The sequence below is a fragment of the Bubalus kerabau genome, chromosome 15 (genome assembly GCF_029407905.1).
Source record: "Bubalus kerabau isolate K-KA32 ecotype Philippines breed swamp buffalo chromosome 15, PCC_UOA_SB_1v2, whole genome shotgun sequence".
Classification (NCBI taxonomy): domain Eukaryota; kingdom Metazoa; phylum Chordata; class Mammalia; order Artiodactyla; family Bovidae; genus Bubalus; species Bubalus kerabau.
In genome coordinates, this window is record NC_073638.1 from 29,774,151 (window position 1) to 29,794,850 (window position 20,700).

Here is a 20,700-nt window from a genome sequence, read left to right on the forward strand (position 1 = left end):
TTGAGAAGTGTTGGGCAGAAAGTGAAGAGGAACTAAAAAAAAAGCTTCTTGATGAAAGTGAAAGAGGAGAGTGAAAAAGTTGGCTTAAAACTCAACATTCAGAAAACAAAGATCATAGCATCCGGTCCCATCACTTCATGGGAAATAGATGGGGAAACAGTGGAATCAGTGTCAGACTTTATTTTTGGGGGCTCCAAAATCACTGCAGATGGTGACTGCAGCCATGAAATTAAAAGACGCTTACTCCTTGGAAGGAAAGTTATGACCAACCTAGATAGCATATTCAAAAGCAGAGACATCACTTTGCCAACAAAGGTCCGTCTAGTCAAGGCTACGGTTTTTCCAGTGGTCATGTATGGATGGGAGAGTTGGACTGTGAAGAAAGCTGAGTGCCGAAGAATTGATGCTTTTGAACTGTGGTGTTGGAGAAGACTCTTGCGAGTCCCTTGGACTGCAAGGAGATCCAACTAGTCCATTCTAAAGGAGATCAGTCCTGGGTGTTCATTGGAAGGACTGATGCTAAAGCTGAAACTCCAGTACTTTGGCCACCTCATGCAAAGAGCTGACTCATTGGAAAAGACTCTGATGCTGGGAGGGATTGGGGGCAGGAGGAGAAGGGGACGACAGAAGATGAGATGGCTGGATGGCATCGACGAGTTGATGGACGTGAGTTTGAGTGAACTCCAGGAGTTGGTGATGGACAGGGAGGCCTAGGCGTGCTGTGATTCATGGGGTCGCAAAGAGTTGGACATGACTGGGCAACTGAACTGAAGTGAACTGGATAGTAGTTATAGTTCAGGTCCCTGGATGGGTTTTGATAAATCAATAATGGAGAATAGTAATTAGAAGTAAAAGACTTTTTTTCCTTGGGACCATCACTAGTGATGATATGTTTCTCTTAAAAAAATATTGGTTTCTGATTTCTCTTTGAAAAGCGTCAGGAGTCGTTTTCACTTAAAAGCTTTACTGTGTAGTTACACTTGTAAAACTTAAAATCTCTTTTAAGTTTCTACGTTGATTAGTTTCTAAAATTTGAAGCTTTAAGAAGACTTTAAGAAATTAATTGATCTAACTCTTAATTTGTAGAAGGAGAGAGTCACAGAAAGATGAGTAACCTGCTCAAGGTCACATAGCCAGTTAATGTCAGTCACCAGACTAGGACCCAGGTCTCTTGGCTCCTAGTCCTTTCTGGTACACTTCTTGTTCTCTTGAGCAACTGATTCTTTAAAACTGTGGTCAAATTTTCTGTGTTTTATGTATAGTTCACCATACTGAATACGTGCTTTTGAAGCATAGTGGTTATTTTAATCATGCTTTTTATCATACAAAAAAGTTGGAAATGAAAAATGCTTCCATGGATAAGTTAAGGTTACAGAGATAAAAATACTTAATCATTCATAGTCTATAAGTTATATTAAAACTATAAGCTTATAGTTTTCTAACTAGAAATTTAATTCCTTAGTGTTATAGAAGATTCTGTATTCAGAATAGAGTTAGGTAGTTTCCAACCATAATTTATTCCTCTTTATTGTAATCATAGCCTTTCCAAAATTTTTTTTGTTGACCATTGAGCCCTTGGCAGAAGCAAAGGAAGGTGCTAGTCCAGCGAGGAAGCTATTATGAATGGAGTATATGGCAGCTGTACAAGAATATTGTGGTTCCCGGAGCTGAGTGTTTCTTTTTGACATTGTTCTGAGTGATGCTGTAAATGTACAGGCAGAAGTAAACAAAAGGAAGCCATTTTTGTATTCCAGGACTTGTAAAGTGAAATAAAATTAGTCAAATGGAGAATAGACTAAGAAGGAAAATATCTTTCAGAAATTTTTCTGATGAAGTTTTAAAGCTCAGAATGCTCATTTGTACTTTAGAGGTTAATGAAAACTAAGTGTTTAAAATTCTTTGCGACCCCATGGACTGTAGCCTACCAGGCTCCTCCGTCCATCCATGGGATTTTCCAGGCAAGCTTACTGGAGTGGGTTGCCATTTCCTTCTCCAGGGGGATCTTCCTGACCCAGGGATTAAACCCAGGTCTTCTGCATTGTAGGCAGACGCCTTTAATGTCTGAGCCACCTTGTATCCCTAAGTAGTAAAGGCAGGTTCTTTTGGCTTTCGATGTTTGTTAACTATTGACTTGAATTATTCACAAAGGCTTTGGGAAACTTTTCCCCTAGAGGCTCTGAATATTTGGGGAATTTTTTTTTTCTGGAGATTTTAATATCAAAAAAGTTTATCTATATACTTTCTTTATGGTCTGTGTTAGTGCTAAAGACTCTGAGTTGTCAGTGGAGTGCTGATTTTCCTGGTCATGTGATGATTTATCTTTGAAATATCTTGAGGAAAGCAGATATTTAATCTACAAACGATCTTTATGAGGTCACATTCTAAGGAGGGACTGGTAACATTCATGGGATGTACCATGGGATGGTCGTGGTTCAAAAATGTGAACTAATCAAGTGTTTCGGAGACATTTTAAAACTCATGATATTTTAAATCTGTTTGTTGTGAGGGGTAATATGGTTTTTCAGTTCATTGTCATTAACAGCATTTATTGTTTGCTTACTATAGGTTGGGCAGAACAATTTTAGTTTAGTTTTGTTGTTGGAAGGGAGTATACCTTTTTTTCCAGAGGTATTAGGCAAATACTGCATTTTAGCCTGAATTCTTAATACATTTGCTTTGAAATAGGGAGAATATAGGAGAAGGCAATGGCACCGCACTCCACTACTCTTGCCTGGAGAATCCCATGGATGGAGGAGCCTGGTAGGCTACAGTCCATGGGGTCTCGAAAAGTCAGGTGCAACTGAGCAGCTTCACGTTCACTTTTCACTTTCATGCATTGAAGAAGGAAATGGCAACCCACTCCAGTGTTCTTGCCTGGAGAATCCCAGGGACAGAGGAGCCTGGTGGGCTGCCATCTATGGGGTCTCACAGAGTCGGACACAACTGAAGTGACTTAGCAGCAGCAGGGAGAATATATGGGTTAGGGGTGTGTGGCCCTGGATATAATAAATTTGGAGGGACCTCTGCTTGATTTGAACCTTTGAAGGAGTGGATACTGTAGCTTTTGCAGATTGTTGGTCACCCTATTCTTGGGAGGCTTGCTGCCTTTTCTCCATCTTTTGGTTACGAAGTAGTCTGAGACCATACAGGTTTGGAAGGCTACCTGCGGCATGGCCAGGATGGTAGGAATAATGATGTCAATTTCTGGGAGTCATCAAAGGGTTATGTGAGGTCTAACTTGTCTTCAATAGATAATTCCTATGTAACCTGCAGATAAACCTGGTCAAGTTGTATGGAAATGGGGAGGGGTCGAGCCTTAAATGTCTGCTTTTTTTTGAAATTGTGCAGTCCCTTCATAAACACTTATTATGAGGTGGGTATTATCATTGTCTTACAGGTAAAAACTGAGGCTCAGAGGTTAAGAAATTTACTGAAAGTAAAAGACTGAAACAGGACATTCTGATGCGGCTATTTGGTATAATCTTGTTGTATTAAAACATTTTAATTTTAATTCAACACATAAAAACTTATATTTTAGGCTTTCTCTTACTGTCTCCTTTTTAATTCGCTAATGCTCCACATCTCTCTCTCAATGACCCTCTTCACCTTGCTCTTTACATTTTAGTCTCACTGACCTTTCTGTTCCTCAGATCCAAACCTGTTCCCACTCTAGGGCTGTTGGATTAGTTGTTCTCTCTGTTTGGCCTACTCTTCTGCTGATTCTACATGACTGGCTCCTTCCTGTAATTTTAACTGAGCCTAAGTTCATCTTAGGCTTTCCCTACTCACTATGCTACAGTGTCATTCAGTATTTTCTTATTCTATTTTAATTATCTGCAAAGAAGCTGATATTTTTCTTATTGATTTCCCTTTGTTGTTTATTGCTTGATTCCTCTCAGATTCAGGATTATTTTATTTTCACTTCTATGTCCCAGTGCCTGACATATTTGTTGAATGGGTACATTGAGAAAACTCAAAACCAGGTGCAACCTTCTTAAATATTTGTGTCTGTTTCAACCTGTCCTCTCTCCCTTTCTTCCTGTTTTAGGGGAAGAAGGTGTCCCTTCTTTTTATGGTATTAGGTGTTTAGTGTTCCTAGCACCCCACTCCAGTACTCTTGCCTGGAAAATCCCATGGATGGAGGAGCCTGGTGGGCTGCAGTCCATGGGGTTGCGAAGACTCGGACACGACCGAGTGACTTCACTTTGCCTTTTCACTTTCATGGATTGGAGAAGGAAATGGCAACCCACCCCAGTGTCCTTGCCTGGAGAATCCCAGGGACGGCAGAGCCTGGTGGGCTGCTGTCTATGGGGTCGCACAGAGTCGGACATGACTGAAGCGACTCAGCAGCAGCAGCAGCAGCTGTGTTATAGACCCCATTTAATTTATCTTCTCTTCTGGTTCTTTATCCATGTAAAACACATTCAGTAATCTCTGAAAATAAAAACCTTCAGTCTTGGTCTCTTAGTCTCAATGTCAGTCCCCTAACTCCTTCCATGGACTAATTTAAGAACCTAACATTTTAATTTTTATTATAAATGTATATTCTCAATCATAAATACCTGCCCTACAAATGAGATTTTGGAATGTAATACTTACAAATCGAAGACTACTTTTTAAAAATTAGTATGAGGTCATAACTCTGTTGCATTTCAAGTATATTGTCTTCTGAGGTAGAGTCCTGTTTCTTGGCTGTGTTGTTCCCTTTTGGCTTGAACCCCTTAATAGGATGAGCCGCTTTCTAAAACACTGCTAAAATATTCATAAATCAGATATTTTTGTTGATTCAGCTTGTCTTTATTGCTAGGCTTATATAGGGCTATATTTCAAGAGTACAGGAAATGATGTACAGAGGATAAAATGTTTAGTTTAAAAACTTTCATATGCTCTTACATCATTTGAAGAACACTTAGTAATTAAATTGGAATTTTTGCAATTGTTCTAGACGGACCTAGTGATTCCAGAGTTGTTCGTTGCAGTGATATTTGTAATAGCGAAGACTTAAAAACCATATTAATGTTAAAGTGGAAGGGATGGTTTAAGATGCAGTATGTCCATAGAGTACATCATTTAGATGTCTTTAAAAAGTTTCTATAAGCTTTTGGTGACACAAAATAGGAATTTAAAAATATGAATTAAAGCATAGGAAGTCAGATTTCTTCTTCTACCAATGTTAGAATAGGTTGTTTCAGTTCAGTCGCTCAGTCGTGTCCGACTCTTTGCGGCCCCATGAATCGCAGCACGCCAGGCCTCCCTGTCCATCACCAACTCCCGGAGTTCACTCAGACTCAAGTCCATCGAGTCGGTGAGGCCATCCAACCATATCATCCTCTGTCGTCCCCTTCTCCTCCTGCCCCCAATCCCTCCCAGCATCAGAGTCTTTTCCAGTGAGTCAACTCTTCGCGTGAGGAGGCCAGAGTACTGGAGTTTCAGCTTTAGCATCATTCCTTCCAAAGAAATCCCAGGGCTGATCTCCTTCAGAATGGACTGGTTGGATCTCCTTGCAGTTCAAGGGACTCTCAAGAGTCTTCTCCAACACCACAGTTCAAAAGCATCAGTTCTTCGGCGCTCAGCCTTGTTCACAGTCCAACTCTCACATACATACATGACCACTGGAAAAACCATAGCCTTGACTAGACGGACCTTTGTTGGCAAAGTGATGTCTCTGCTTTTGAATATGCTATCTAGGTTGGTCATAACTTTCCTTTCAAGGAGTAAGCATCTTTTAATTTCATGGCTGCAGTCACCATCTGCAGTGATTTTGGAGCCCAGAAAAATAAAGTCTGACACTGTTTCCCCATCTGTTTCCCATGAAGTGATGGGACCGGATGCCATGATCTTCGTTTTCTGAATGTTGAGCTTTAAGCCAACTTTTTCACTCTCCTCTTTCACTTTCATCAAGAGGCTTTTTAGTTCCTCTTCACTTTCTGCCATAAGGGTGGTGTCATCTGCGTATCTGAGGTTATTGATATTTCGCCCGGCAATCTTGATTCCAGCTTGTTTCTTCCAGTCCAGCGTTTCTCATGATGTACTCTGCTTATAAGTTAAATAAACAGGGTGACAATATATAGCCTTGACGTACTCCTTTTCCTATTTGGAACCAGTCTGTTGTTCCATGTCCAGTTCTAACTGTTGCTTCCTGACCTGCATACAGATTGCTCAAGAGGCAGGTCAGGTGGTCTGGTATTTCCATCTCTTTCAGAATTTTCCACAGTTTCTTGTGATCCACACAGTCAAAGGCTTTGGCATAGTCCATAAAGCAGAAATAGATGTTTTTCTGGAACTCTCTTGCTTTTTCCATGATCCAGCGGATGTTGGCAATTTGATCTCTGGTTCCTCTGCCTTTTCTAAAACCAGCTTGAACATCAGGAAGTTCATGGTTCACGTATTGCTGAAGCCTGGCTTGGAGAATTTTGAGCATTACTTGACTAGCGTGTGAGATGAGTGCAATTGTCCGGTAGTTTGAGCATTCTTTGACATTGCCTTTCTTTGGGATCGGAATGAAAACTGACCTTTTCCAGTCCTGTGGCCATTGCTAAGTTTTCCAAATTTGCTGGCATATTGAGTGCAGCACTTTCACAGCATCATCTTTCAGGATTTGAAATAGCTCAACTGGAATTCCATCACCTCCACTAGCTTTGTTCGTAGTGATGCTTTCAAAGGCCCACTTGACTTCACATTCCAGTATGTCTGGCTCTAGGTCAGTGATCACACCATGGTGATTATCTGGGTCGTAAAGATCTTTTTTGTACAGTTCCCTGTGTATTCTTGCCATCTCTTCTTAATATCGTCTGCTTCTGTTAGGTCCATACCATTTCTGTCCTTTATTGAGCCCATCTTTGCATGAAATGTTCCCTTGGTATCTCTAATTTTCTTGAAGAGATCTCTAGTCTTTCCCATTCTGTCGTTTTCCTCTATTTCTTTGCATTGATCGCTGAGGAAGGCTTTCTTATCTCTCCTTGCTATTCTTTGGAACTCTGCATTCAGATGCTTATATCTTTCCTTTTCTCTTTTGCTTTTCGCTTCTCTTCTTTTCACAGCTATTTGTAAGGCCTCGCCAGACAGCCATTTTGCTTTTTTGCATTTCTTTTCCATGGGAATGGTCTTGATCCCTGTCTCCTGTACAGTGTCACGAACCTCATTCCATAGTTCATCAGGCACTCTATCTATCAGATCTAGGCCCTTAAATCTATTTCTCACTTCCACTGTATAATCATAAGGGAATAAGTGAAAAGCAGCCTCAGATTATCTTCATAATTTTTTATATACAGTGTTCAGCCCTCCATAAAAATTAGGAAGGCTTATGAAAAGATAAATTACAATGAACAGGAAAGATTGATAATATAAACATACAAAGGATACAGATATTTGAGCTGTCAGTCATGGGTTTATATCTATGATTATTGTCTTAGAAGAATTGAAAGTAAAATTGATAATTTTGTCAGAGATCTGAAATGGTAAATAATGAAATAGAAATTCTAGAACTGAAAAACAGAAGAACTGATTGTTAAGAACTCAGTGGTTGGGTTTAACAGTATAAAGCTGAAGGAAAAACTAGTGAAGTGGAAGATAAGTCAGAAAAAAATCTAGACTGAAGCATTGAGAGACAAAAGGATGGAGAGTATGAGAGGCATATGGAATACTGAGCAAAGTTCTCATGGACAAGTACTTGAAGTTGAGAAAGAGAATAAAGAGAATGAGGCAGAAGCTGTATTTGATGGGAAATTGGTTGAGAATTTTCCAAAACTGGTGAAAATGAAGTCATAAATTAAAAAAGTGTTCTCAACACCAGGAAAAATCCAGAGTAAACTGCACTGAGGCACATTATTAGTAAAGCCTGAAGAAAAGAGAAATCTTATGAGCAACCACAGAATAAAAGACATTTTATATTCAAAGGTGCAGCAGCGAGACTGACAGCATGACTTTTCAGCAGGAACAGTGGTATCCAGAAGGCATACCTCATTTTATTGCACTTAACAGATAACACATTTTTTATAAATTGAAGGTTTGTGGCAGCCCTGTGTTGTCAGTTGAAGATTAGCAATTTTTTAGTAATATTTTAAAATTAAGGTATGTAAATTATTTTATAAGACACATTACTATTGCACGCTTAATAGACTGCAGTATAATACAAAGATAGCTTATGTGCACTGGGGAACCAAAAATTTTGTGTGAGTTGCTTTATAGCAGTACTCCCTTCATTGCAGTGGTTTGGTCTGGAAATGGTGGTATCTCTGAGGTATGCCTGTAGCTGAGGAGAACTTACAGCCCATAGCCTATACCCTAAAGGGCATAGGGTGTTCTTTAGGCTGAAGGAAAATGGTTTCAGATGCAATGAAGAGGATTGGGAAGGGTGGTTATGTGGGTAAATATGAATGAATGTTGTCTGTGTAAAATAATAGTAATAATGACTTATGAACTTGATATGCTATTTGGGATTAAAATGTATGATAGTAATAGCACATGACTTGAAAAGAGTAAATGGAGTTAGTGCTCCACGTCGCTTGCATTGTCTGGGAAGTATAAAAGTACTACTTGATACAAGTTTTCATGAGTCAGAGTGCATTTTATAATTACTAAGGTGTTCATTTAAAGAGTAGCAGAAGAATATATACTTGACAAGCTAATGGCGAAAATTGGGACAATAAACACGTAAACTAAATGAGGGCTAGAAAGGGGAGGTAAAGGAATATGAAACAAGAGAGACACACATTGGAACAGTAAATTATTTTATTATTCACTATATTGTCAGAACTTACTAAGTGAGCCATATGAAATTGGCAGTATTTGGCCTGCAATAATAAGTTTCATAATTGAAGTGTAAACAGGTCAAATTAGTTAAAACCAAAGATTGTCAGGATGGATTAAAAGGAAGCCAGTTATATTCTGCACAACAAAATCATGCCTTAAGTGTAAGAAATTTTTTCTTTTTTTTTTTTTTTGGTGCACAGCTCGGCTTGCAGGATCTCAGTTCCCTGATCAGGGATTGAACCCAGGCCATGCAGTTGAAAGCCCAGAATCCTAACCACTAGCCCCCCATTTGTAGACTTTTTGATGATGGCTAGGAAATCCCATGGACGGAGGAGCCTGGTAGGCTACAGTCCATGGGGTCTCGAAGAGTCTGACACAACTGAGCGACTTCACTTTCACTTTTCACTTTCATGCACTGGAGAAGGAAATGGCAACCCACTCCAGTGTTCTTGCCTGGAGAATCCCAGGAATGGGGGAACCTGGTGGGCTGTCATCTGTGGGGTCGCACAGAGTCGGACACGACTGTCGCCACTTAGCAGCAGCAGCAATCTGACCAGTGTAAGGTGATTTCCTCACTGTAGTTTTGATTTGCATTTTTCTACTAATAAATGATGTTGAGCTTCTTTTCATGTGTTTGGCCATTTGTATGTCTCCTTTGAAGATGTGTCTATTTAGATCTTCCTCTTATTTTTTGATTAGGTTGTTTGTTTTTTGAAATTGAGCTGAATGAGCTGTTTGTATATTTTGGAGATTAATCCCTTGTCAGTTGCTTTGTTTGAGAACATTTTCTCCCATTCTGTGGGTTGTCTTTTGTTTTGTTTACGGTTATGATTTGTTTTTGTGTCTTAAGTAATACTTCCCCTTTATGTTGATCATGAAGTTCAACAAATATTTTCCAAATTTTTTTCCTAAAATCTTCAAAGCTTTTTCTCTGCACAAAATCTTTAATTCACTGGAAATTTACTTCTTACGTAATGTGTAAGGGATATATTTTTTCCATATGAATAACCAGTTTTCCAGTAGTTTTTCTCTTAAATTGTTTTGTGGGTTTGCTTTTTTTTGGCCATGCCTCAGGGCATGCAGGATCTTAGTTCCCTGACCAGGGAGAGGACCTGTGCCCCCGAAGTAGAAGTGCAGAGTCCTAACCACTGGATCACCAGGGACCTCCTTGTGAACTTATTTGTAATGCCGCTTCTGATACTGAATTTCTGTACGTGTGTGTCTCTGTTTGGTCTCTCTTCTTATCCATTTGATCATTTATCTGTCTTTGGGCGATATCACATTATTTTAATTATAAGATGTGAAAGAGTCTTGATAGCCCATTGGGTAAATACCCCCTACTTCAAAATAGGGTTGACTGGTTTTCATTTCTTTTTATTCCATGTGAGTTTGGGATCAACTTGTTAAGTTCTGCGAAAAAGCTCTTTGGGGTTTTGATAGGAAGTGCCCTGAATTTATATACTAACTTGGGGGAAAAGTGACATTTCCTTAAACATGATACAATTCTTCCTTAATTTCTGTTTTTACGTTCTTCAGTAAAATTTAATAATTTTCTTCATACAGGTCTTGCACATTGTTAGATGTATTCCTAGGAGCCTTAAAATTTTATTTAAGCCATTTAAAATGACAACAATTAAAATCATGTTTTAAAATTATTTATAAAATGTTTATGAATGCTGTTTTGGTTTATCAGCTTTGAATCCAGGTTACTTTTGAATCCAGTAACCTGTTAGACTCTTTGTTTCTAATGGTTTGTCAGTTCTCCTTTATTTTAATCATGGACAGTTATATCAGCTGCAAATAAAATAAAATTTATTTTTTTCTGTTACTCACATTTTTACCACCTATGTATGCACATCTCAACAATTTAATGGGATATCTTTGTAACAGCAGTGTAGTCATATATTGTAATGGTGTTAAGGATATTTTGTTTTCTGGTTTCTTTAGATCTGTTTTGAGAGGAGCATCCATGTGGTAGTGTGGTGGTGGTGGTGTAGTCGCTAAGTCGTGTCTGACTCTTGCGACACCATGGACTGTAGCCTGCCAGGCTCTTCTGTCCTTGTCCAGGCAAGAGTACTGGAGTGGGTTGCTATTTCCTTCTCCAATATTGTAGTGTATTATTGCTAATAAATATACTACAATTTATCTACTCTACTGTTGATGGACATTTGGGTTGTTTGTAGTTGTTAGGTGTTACATATTTTTGTATGTGTATCCTAGTATACCTTTCCAGGTGGAGACCTGCAGGTTTGTACAGCATATAAATCTTTAGCCTGACAATATAGTGCTGAACTGTTTTTCAAGGTGGTTTTATTAGCTTGGATTCCCACCAGTAGTATTTGAAGGTCCTTGCTCCTTTCCAGTGATTAGCATTACCAGTTTGGTGTATGTAGTGGTAGTTGTGAGCATATGATTTTCATTTTAATGAAATTAAAATGATTAATAAGACCAAGGGCCATTTCGTATGTTTAGTGGTTATTTGGATATCTTCTTTTGTTGTGTTCTTGTTCAAGTCTTTTGTTCATTTTGTATTAGGTTGTATCTGCTTTACTGATTTGTAGATGCTCTTTATATATTCTGGACATTTATATATATATATGTCTTAATATATACATATTATGAATATCTTCTCTGTTTCTGTACATGCATTTTTACTCTTTCATGGTATCTAGAAGTTCTTTTAGAGTGTAGTAGACTAATATTTTCCTTTATTGCTAATGTATTTATGGTCCTGTTTCAGAATTTTTTCTCCATCATGAGGTAATGAAAGATAGTTTTCCTATCTTCTAAAGCTGCCTTTCACATTTAGGTCTAGAACCCATCTAGGTTTTTTGTTTTGTTTTGTCTTTTTTTTGAAGAGTGGATTCTTTTTATTTTATTTATCTTATTTTTTGGCCATGCTGTATAGCACATGGGATCTTAGTTCCCTGGCCAGGGATCAAACCTGTGTCCCCTGCATTGGGAGTGCAGAGTCTTAACCACTGGACCACCAGGGAAGTCCTTGATTTGTTTTGTTTATTGTATAGTATAAGGTGAGGGTTTAGTTTGACTTTCTTTTTTTCCTGTGTGATTGTACCACTACTGTTTTTGGAAAGATCATCACTCCATTGTGATAAGTCAAGGGTCTATATATGTGTGGGTCTATTTCTTTACTGAAATAGACGTTATTGTTCCGCTAATTTATGTTTTTTTCAGACACAGAAAAATCTATGTAAATGGAAAGTGCTAAATAAGAATAGGAATGAATACAAATCATTAATCATTATAACAAATATAAAATGTACTAAACTCACCAGTCAAAAAATAAAGATTGTTACATTGGATTAAAAAAATCTGACTATATGTTTTTTAAAAAGAGACCTACTTAAAGCTAAGAACTCAAAAAAGTTTAAAAGAAGGTAAAATGAATCACCAAGCACATTCTGAGAGTCTTGCATTTAAATGGGAAGAAATGGTATCTTGAAAGAGTTGGTTTCAACTCTTTGCTGGGTCTTTGCTGGGTCCAACAGCCTGTGCTCCTGTCCCCCAGTGGTCGTCAAAGCTCTAGGCTCCTACATTTCCAAGGTTTTCCTCCCAGGGCAGCCATGTTCTTTATTTGTGCCCCTGGAAATTTTCTGTTCTGTTGTGGGATGAGCCATGCATTTCAAAGGAACTTGCTGTACTTCGTCTAGCTTTTTTTAGGCATGTCTGTGGGTGTCTTCCCCACCCCAATTGTTTAGTCTTCTGTGTGTTATCTGAACTGTTAAATACAGTTTTAAGAACCCACCCTTTTGGGGGACTGCTAAAAGTGATTGCCTGTAGGGGGGTGTTATGGATCATTTCTTATATTCTTGTGCATTTTTCATATTTTTGCAAAAGAGCACATATTTTATAACTTTTTTAAATTTAAAAAAGGAAGTTGCCCGTAAGATCCTCCAAGTAATAGTCCTTCTTTTCCATTTGTTGCAGGTGGTGCGGTTGTGTCAGAACCCAAAGCTGGCGCTAAAGAATAGCCCACCTTATATCTTAGACCTGCTGCCAGATACCTACCAGCATCTCCGCACTATCTTGTCAAGATATGAGGGGAAGATGGAGACACTTGGAGAAAATGAGTATTTTAGGGTGTTCATGGAGAATTTGATGAAGAAAACTAAGCAGACCATAAGCCTCTTCAAGGAGGGGAAAGAAAGAATGTATGAGGAGAATTCTCAGCCTAGGTAATGGAGAATACTACACAAATATTTATTCAGGTCTGTGGCTGCCCGAATGAGTAACACGTAGAAATAGTGGAGTTGGTTTTAATTTTATGTCAACAGAAATAGAATGCAAAGTTAACATTTTGACTTAAAGCTGTGTTTTGTGTTAAAGGTTGCCTTGGAGGGTAGTGATCCATCCCTAGCTCTGATCATTCATTTACCTCTGAAAAGTGAGTGACTTACAGTCAGGAAGATGAGCTGGAAACAGGCGGTTTTCTAGAGATCTGGAAGTTTGTGGATAGGTGAGTTTGAAAGAAAGAAGTTGGAGTTGACAGTAAATAGTAAGGGGTCAGATTTGGACCATGAACTGTGGCCCACCAGACTCCTCTGTCCATGGGATTCTCCAGGCAAGAATACTGGAGTGCGTTGCCATGCCCTTCTCCAGGGGATCTTCCCCCACCTAGGGATCAAACGTGTCTCTTACATACGTCTCCTGCATTGGCAGCCATGTTCTTTACCACAAGCTCCATCTGGGAAGCCTCATTTGCCTGAGCTGGTAGCATATTAAGTAAGGTTATAAGTTGGGGATAAATAGAAAAAAATTAGCTAGTAGTTTGGATAACTTTAAAAAAAAATAAACCTAAGTGAAATGACATTTTCTTTATAGGTAAAGTAGCTTTTCAATTAGAGAAAATAGAATACTTTTCAAATAGAATTGGCAAAATGCAGTTAATTCAATAAATATTTGAGGAACCATTAAGTATTCTTTTGTAATTATTAAATGCTAAAAACTGTATTGCGGTTCCGTATGTTATTGGCTTGGTTGTTGTAAATTATGTATTGGGAGAGAAATAGATTGATTGCATGTATTGTATAGTTGTGTTTTGTCCAGTCGGAATTAAATATTAACTCACCTGGAACAAGTAATAAGATATAAATTCTGTTAGAACTTTTTAGGGAGTAACTTACTCTTGAGGAGTGACTTGAATTGGGAGGGACAATAATTTCTGAGGGCATTCAGTCAATGTGCCAAGGAATAATTTATTAAATGGTATCCTTGTAGACTTTGATTCTGTTGGCTTAGATTCTGGGAACTTTCATCTTTCACTTAAAATTTTACCCACATCATTACTCATGTTAACTTTACTGTGACAAATGACTCAGGTTTGGTCTAGAGTATTAGAATTTTCTTCTTAAGAGGATTTCTGGTGACTGAATTCTATTTGTAGGAACTTTTATAATATCTAATTTATATGAAAATGACCTTTGTCTACTTAAATTATTTAAATTTTATGGCTTTTGTTAAAACCATGACTACTTACACATTAGCTAATCAGTCATTTTGTATTGCTAAATTAAAATAAAAGTAATTTTGGACTTTATTAAGTACCGTAACTTAAGAATAATTTTATTTATCATCCACAGTGTACTAGGTTCTAATTCTAGGAGGTGAAAAGAAGAGTTAAGCATTTAATTCTGATGTCATGTGATAAATGCTTTAATAAAAATATGTACAAAATGCTGTACGAACAGTGTTGCCTAGTGGCATCAGGGGAGGTGGCACAGAGAAAGTATTATTTGAGCTAGATTTTGAAGGATCTTTTGAAGGAATTTTCTAGGCAGAGAAGTGAAGCAAAGGCTTTTAACACAGTGGTGTGAAAATGCAGGCTCTGTTTAAAGAACGTGAGCGGTCTGGTTTGGCTAGAACTAGGGGAGATAGATAAGCTGGAAATACAGGTTGGAGTCAGATTGTAAAGAGCTGTTTTTTGACCTCTAGAATTTCTCCTGTTGATAACATGCTGCTATAGAAAAGGTTTTATTTATTTATTTTTTGAATTGTTGTTCAGTTGCTAAGTCATGTGTAACTCTTTGTGGCCTCATGGACTACAGCTTTTTTAAAATAATGAAACAAAAATTGTAGATATTTCAGTCTTTTTGGAGCACACTGAACATTGATTGACATTTTACTTTTTTAAATTTTTATGACTGATAATTCATCACTGAGAGGCAGGATAGTCAACTGGTTAAGAAGAGGATTAACTTTGAAGCCAGCTGCCTTAGTTTGAATCTTAACTTTTCCACTTACTTAGTGTGATTCCTTGGTTTCCTCATCTGTAAAATGAGATAATAATATAACTTTTCTTGTGGGGAATCTGATAAGTAAATGTTTGGTACTTAGAACAGTGAATTTTCTTGTTGGGAATTTGAAGTAAATGTTTGGTACTTAGAACAGTGATTGGCATATGGAAAAAAATGAGTGGATTAGCTCTTATTATATTAATCATCTTCATTACTTTCATTACTATAAACATAGATTATTAGGTCAGGCTGTTTGTCATTAGTAAGCATAACCTGATGAAGTGCGTGGGACTTCCCAAATGGTGCTAGTGATAAAGAACCCACCTGCTAGTGAAGGAGACATAAGAAACAAGTTCAATCCCTAGACGGGGAAGATCCCCTGGGTAAGGGCATGGCAACCCACTCCAATATTCTTGCCTGGAGAATCCCATGGACAGAGGAGCCTGGTGGGCTATATAGTCCATAGGGGTACAAAGAGTCAGACATGACTGAAGCGACTTAGCAGGCACACATACATGCAATGAAATGCATAGACCAGTTTGCTCTTACTATATGGCTTCACAAGATGCTTGTAAGTTCTTTTGCTTTTTAAAAAAAATCTTACTGTCAATATGTCTGTTGGTATCAATTTCATTTCCCCTAATATAAAGCTTTTAATCCACTATAGGCTTGACCATACAACCAGGCTTGTACAAATTATATATAAAGTGGGAATAAATAAATTTGAGGTGAGAATACAATTTTTTTTTTGGTAAAGGAAAAATATATGGCTTTATGATCTTTGTGATCTGTATTTTGGGTGTTAGTAGGCTTTTTTCCTATGCAGTTTTAAAAATTGAGATAGAATTCATATACCATAAAATTCACCCTCATATAGTTTAGTAGTTTTGGTGTGTTCACAAAGTTGTGCAACTGTCACTACCACTTAATTCCAGAACATTTTTATCACCCCAAAAAGAAGCCTCATTTTCATTAGCAGTCACTCGCCATTCCCTACTCCTGCTTCTCCCCAGCCCTTGGTGATCAATAATATTTACTTTATGTCTCTGTGGATTGCCTGTAATAAACATTTCATTTACATATGGCCTTTTTTGTCTAGCGTCTTTGACTTAGCGTGTTTTCCCATTCATCCATCTTATAGCATAGATCATCACTTCATTCCTTTTTATGGCAAAATTATATTTATATTGTATTTGTGTGTGTGTGTGTGCACACTAAGTCATATCCAACTCCTTGCGACTCCATGGGCCATAGTCCACCAGGCACCTCTGTCCATGGGATTTCCTAGGCAAGATTACTGGAGTGGGTTGCCGTTTTCTTCCCCAAGGGTCTTCCTGACCTGGGGATCGAACCCTTGTTTCCTGTGTCTCCTGCATTGGTAGGCGGATTCTTTTCTACTGTGCTACCAGGGTATATTGTAATTATATTTTATTGATATTGTATTGACATTTTGATTACAGACATTTGGATGGTTTCTGTTACTAATAATGCTGCTATGAACATTTAAGCGCAATTTTTTGCGAGACTATATGTTTTCAGTTCTATTGGATATATATCTAGGAGTGGAATTGCTGAGTCATATGGTAATTCTGTGTTTAACATTTTGAGGAACCACCAAATTGTTTTCCACTGCAGCTGCACCTTTTTACATTCCCCAAGCAATATATAAGAGTTCCAACTTCTCACCAATACTTACATTTTTTTTGTTATAGCCATCTTACTGGGTATGAAGTAGATACTCATTGTTTTGATTTTCATTTCCCTAATAAGTAATAAAATGAGCAGTCTTTTTATATGTTTATTCTCTGCTTGTGTATGTTCTCTGGAAAAATGTCTATTTGAGTCCTCTGCTTGTTTTTTTGACCTGGGTTACTTGGCATCCGGTTCTATCACTTCATGGCCTGTAGAAGGGGAAAAAGTGGAAGCAGTGACAGATTTTATTTTCTTGGGCTTTAAAATCACTGCAGACGGTGACTACAGCCATAAATTAAAAGACACTTGCTCCTTGGAAGGAACGCTATGACAAACAGACAGAATATTCAAAAGCAGAGATATCACTTTGCCAACAAAGGTCCATCTAGTCAAAGCTATAGTTTTTCCATTAGTCAGGTAAGGATATGAGAGTTGGATCATAAAGAAGGCTGAGTGCCAAAGAATTGATGCTTTTGGACTGTGGTGCTTTAGAAGACTCTCGAGAGTCCCTTGAACAGCAGGGAGATCAAACTAGTCAATCCTAAAGGAAATCAACCTGAATATTCATTGGAAGGACTGATGCTGAATCTCCAGTACTTTGGCCACCTGATGCAAACAGCTTACTGTCTGGAAAAGACCCTGATGCTGGGAAAGATTTAAGGCAAAAGGAGAAGGGGGCATCAGAGGATGAGGTGGTTAGATAGCATCACTGACTCAGTGCACATGAATTTGAGCAAACTCTGGGAGATAGTGGAAGACAGGGGAGCCTGGTGTGCTGCAGTCAGTGGGATCGCAGAGTCAGACACAGCTTAGGGACTGAACAATAACTTGTCTTTTTATTGTTGAGTTGTAAGGGTTCTTTACATATTCTGGATACTAGATTCTTATCAGACATATGATTTATAAAACTTTATTCTCATTCTGTGGATCATCTTTTCACTTTCTTGGTAGTATAATTTGGTAGCCTTTCCCTTCTTCAGGGGATCTTCCCAACCCAGGGATTGAACCCAGGTCTCCTACATTGCAGGCAATTCTTTACCAGCTGAGCCACAACGGAAGCCCAAAAATACTGGAGTGGGTAGCCTTTTCCTTCTCCAGGGGGTCTTCCCTACCCAGGAATCAAACTGACGTCCCCTGCATTGCAGGCAAATTCTTTACCAACTGAGCTGTCAGGGAAGCCCAGATTCTTGTCAGATATATGATTTATAAAACTTTATTCCCATTCTGTGGGTCATCTTTTCACTTTCTTGATAGTATCATTTGAAGCACAGAAGTGTTTATTTATTTATTTGGTTGTGCCAGATCTTAGTTGCAGCACACAGGCTCTTAGCTGTGGCATGTGGGATCTAGTACTCTGACCAGGGGTCAAACCTGGGCCCCCTGGATTGGGAGTGCAGAGTCTTAGCCATTGGATCACCAGGGATGTCCCTGAAGCATGAAACTTTTTAATTTTGATTTTTTAATTTTAAGTTCAGTAATTTTTTTCTTTGGTTCCTGTGCTTTTGATTTCATAGCTAACAGTGAAAGTGACAGTGTTAGTTGCCCAGTTGTGTCCGACTCTTTGTGACCCCATGGACTGTACCTCTGTTCATGGAATTCTTCAGGCAAGAATACTGGAGTGGATTGCCATTCCCTTCTCCAGAGGGTCTTCCTAATGTAGGGATCAAACCCAGATCTACATTGCAGGCAGATTCTTTACTGTCTGAGCCAGCAGGGAAGCTTCATAGCAAAGAAACCAGTACCTAATCCAAGATCATGAAGATTACAGTTATGATCATTTTATGTTAATTTTTGTTTATGGTGTAAGGTAAGGGTCCAACTTAATTCTTTTGATTGTGGTCATCCAGTTTTTCCAGCACTATTTGTTGAAAAGACTGTCCTTTTCTCACTGAATGAAGTTGGCATCCATGTTGAAAATTAATTGACCATGTGTGTGAAGTTGTATTTCTGGGCTCTCTATTTTATTTCATTGGTCTATATGTCTATCTTTATGCCTTTCCTGGTAGCTCAGACAGTAAAGAATCTGTCTGCAATGTGGGAGACCTGGGTTCAGTCCCTGGGTTGGGAAGATCCCCTGGAGAAGGGCATGCCAACCAACTCCAGTATTCTTGCCTGGAGAATTTCATGGGTAAAGGAGCCTGGTGGGCTCCAGTCCTTGGGGTTGCAGAGTCAAACACAACTGAGCAACTGACTTTAGCTTTCTGTATATATATCTTTATGCCAGTACCACAGCATCTTGATTACTGTACCTTTGTAGTAAAGTTTTGAAATCAGAAAGTGTGAATCTTCCAATTTTGTCCTTTTTCTAAATGGTTTTGGCTTTTTGAAGTCCCTTGAGATTCTTAGGAATTTTAGGATTAGCAGGCTAATTTCTACCAAAAGGGCAGCTGGAATTTTAATTGAAATTGCACAGGACCTTTAGATCAGTGCAGGAATTACTGCTATCCCAGCAATACTAAGTCTTCCCAATCTTTGAGCGTGGGATGACTTCCCATTTATTTTGGGGTCTTTAATTTCTTTCAGCAGCATTTTGTTTTCAGTGTACAAATCATTTACCTCTTTGGTTAAATTTATTCCCAAGTACTTTACTCTTTCAGATGCTATTATATGAAATTGTTTTTTCTTAGTTTCATCTTTAGATTGTTCATTGCTGCTGTGTAGAAAGAATATGGTTCAGTTTTGTGAAGTTTTGTGTTTTATTTTGAATCCTGTAACTTTGCAGAAATCATTTATTGGTTCTGGTAGTAGTGGTTTTTTTTTTTTTTTGGTTTTTTTTTTAATGGATTCTTTAGGATTTTCTACAAACAAGATCATGTCGTGTGCAAATAGAGATAGTTTTACCTCTTCCTTTTCCATGTGGGTACTTTTAATTTCTTTTTCTTGCTGAATCACTTTAGCTAGAACCTCATGTGTTGGATAGAAATTATGTTGAATAGAAGTAGTGAGAACAGACATCCTTGTCTTGTTCCTTATATTAGGAGGAAAGCTTTCAGCCTTTCATCACTGAGTATGATGTTAACTGTGGGATTTTCATAGATGCCCTTTATCAGGTTGAGAAAGTTTCTATTTCTTTATTATTATTTTTTTAATCACAAAAAAATGTTATAGGCCTTTTATGATTTGTTCCTGGTTTTTCTTCTTGGGAAAGGAAGATTTTTGGACTCTTAAAATTCTAGAAAAAGTGAGTATCTTGAGTTGCGTTAAGGACAAGAATGCAGGCAAGCCCAAGGAGTAACTGAAATCAGGGTTGAGAATGCTGCCAGGACACTACCTGCATTCTCTCAATGCAGATTAACATCTGAATTGTGGGGAAATCTGGTCTCTGCTAGAGGCTTCTCAGGTGACTCAGTGGTAAAGAATTCACCTGCTGATGCAGGAGATGCGGGTTTGATCCCTGGGCTGGGAGGTCCACTGGAGAAGAAAATGACAACCCACTCCAGTATTCTTGCCTAGGAAATCCCATGGACAGAAAGCCTGGCACGCCACAGTCCATGTGGTCACAAAGAATGAGACACAACTCAGCAACTGAGCAAAAGCAACAGCTGGCCTCTGCTAAACCCAAGATTTACATCTTACAGGTTTCCACCATAGCAGAGCATCTGTGTCTTGATACCCCTTTTGTTTTAGGCTTGGTATAGACCAATTGATTATCTATGGACCAATCAACTCTAAAAGAAAAACTTAGTTCTATGATTAGTCAAACATGGGCAAAGTGTCACTTCTAAACAAACCTGCTGTGGCTTGGGGAGCATACCTGTTCCCTCAAACCATGTACATGAGGGAATTTGTTCCCAGACTGGATGTTAAGGAGCTTATCCCTTAAATATTCTGTAGAAGAGTGTACATAAGTGTCTGTCAGTATATAGTACAGTTACTTCCTGTTTTTATTTTAGAGAGGATATTAGATGAATTAACTTCTCTGAAGATAAATTTGCCCTCATTTTTCTTAGCCTACCAGGCTCCTCCGTCCGTGAGATTTTCCAGGCAAGAGTACTGGAGTGGG

The 20,700-nt window shown here is 38.4% G+C and overlaps 1 protein-coding gene and 1 non-coding gene across 4 annotated transcripts in view; one reads left to right on the forward strand and one right to left on the reverse strand.

Moving 5' to 3' along the window:
- The window catches only part of CBL (Cbl proto-oncogene), a 97,310-nt gene that overhangs the window by 11,015 nt on the left and 65,595 nt on the right, over positions 1–20,700 (forward strand). For 2 of the 3 annotated variants that reach the window (XM_055548365.1, XM_055548366.1), the window contains exon 2: positions 12,700–12,947. The exons of the other annotated variant lie outside the window; for it this stretch is intronic. In XM_055548365.1, the coding sequence (XP_055404340.1) occupies positions 12,700–12,947 (248 nt within the window). The remainder of the gene's footprint in view (positions 1–12,699; positions 12,948–20,700) is intronic. 3 annotated transcript variants of the gene reach the window in all.
- Positions 11,675–11,747, reverse strand: TRNAG-CCC (transfer RNA glycine (anticodon CCC)). The gene has a single exon. It is a non-coding gene; the product is annotated as a tRNA-Gly (tRNA).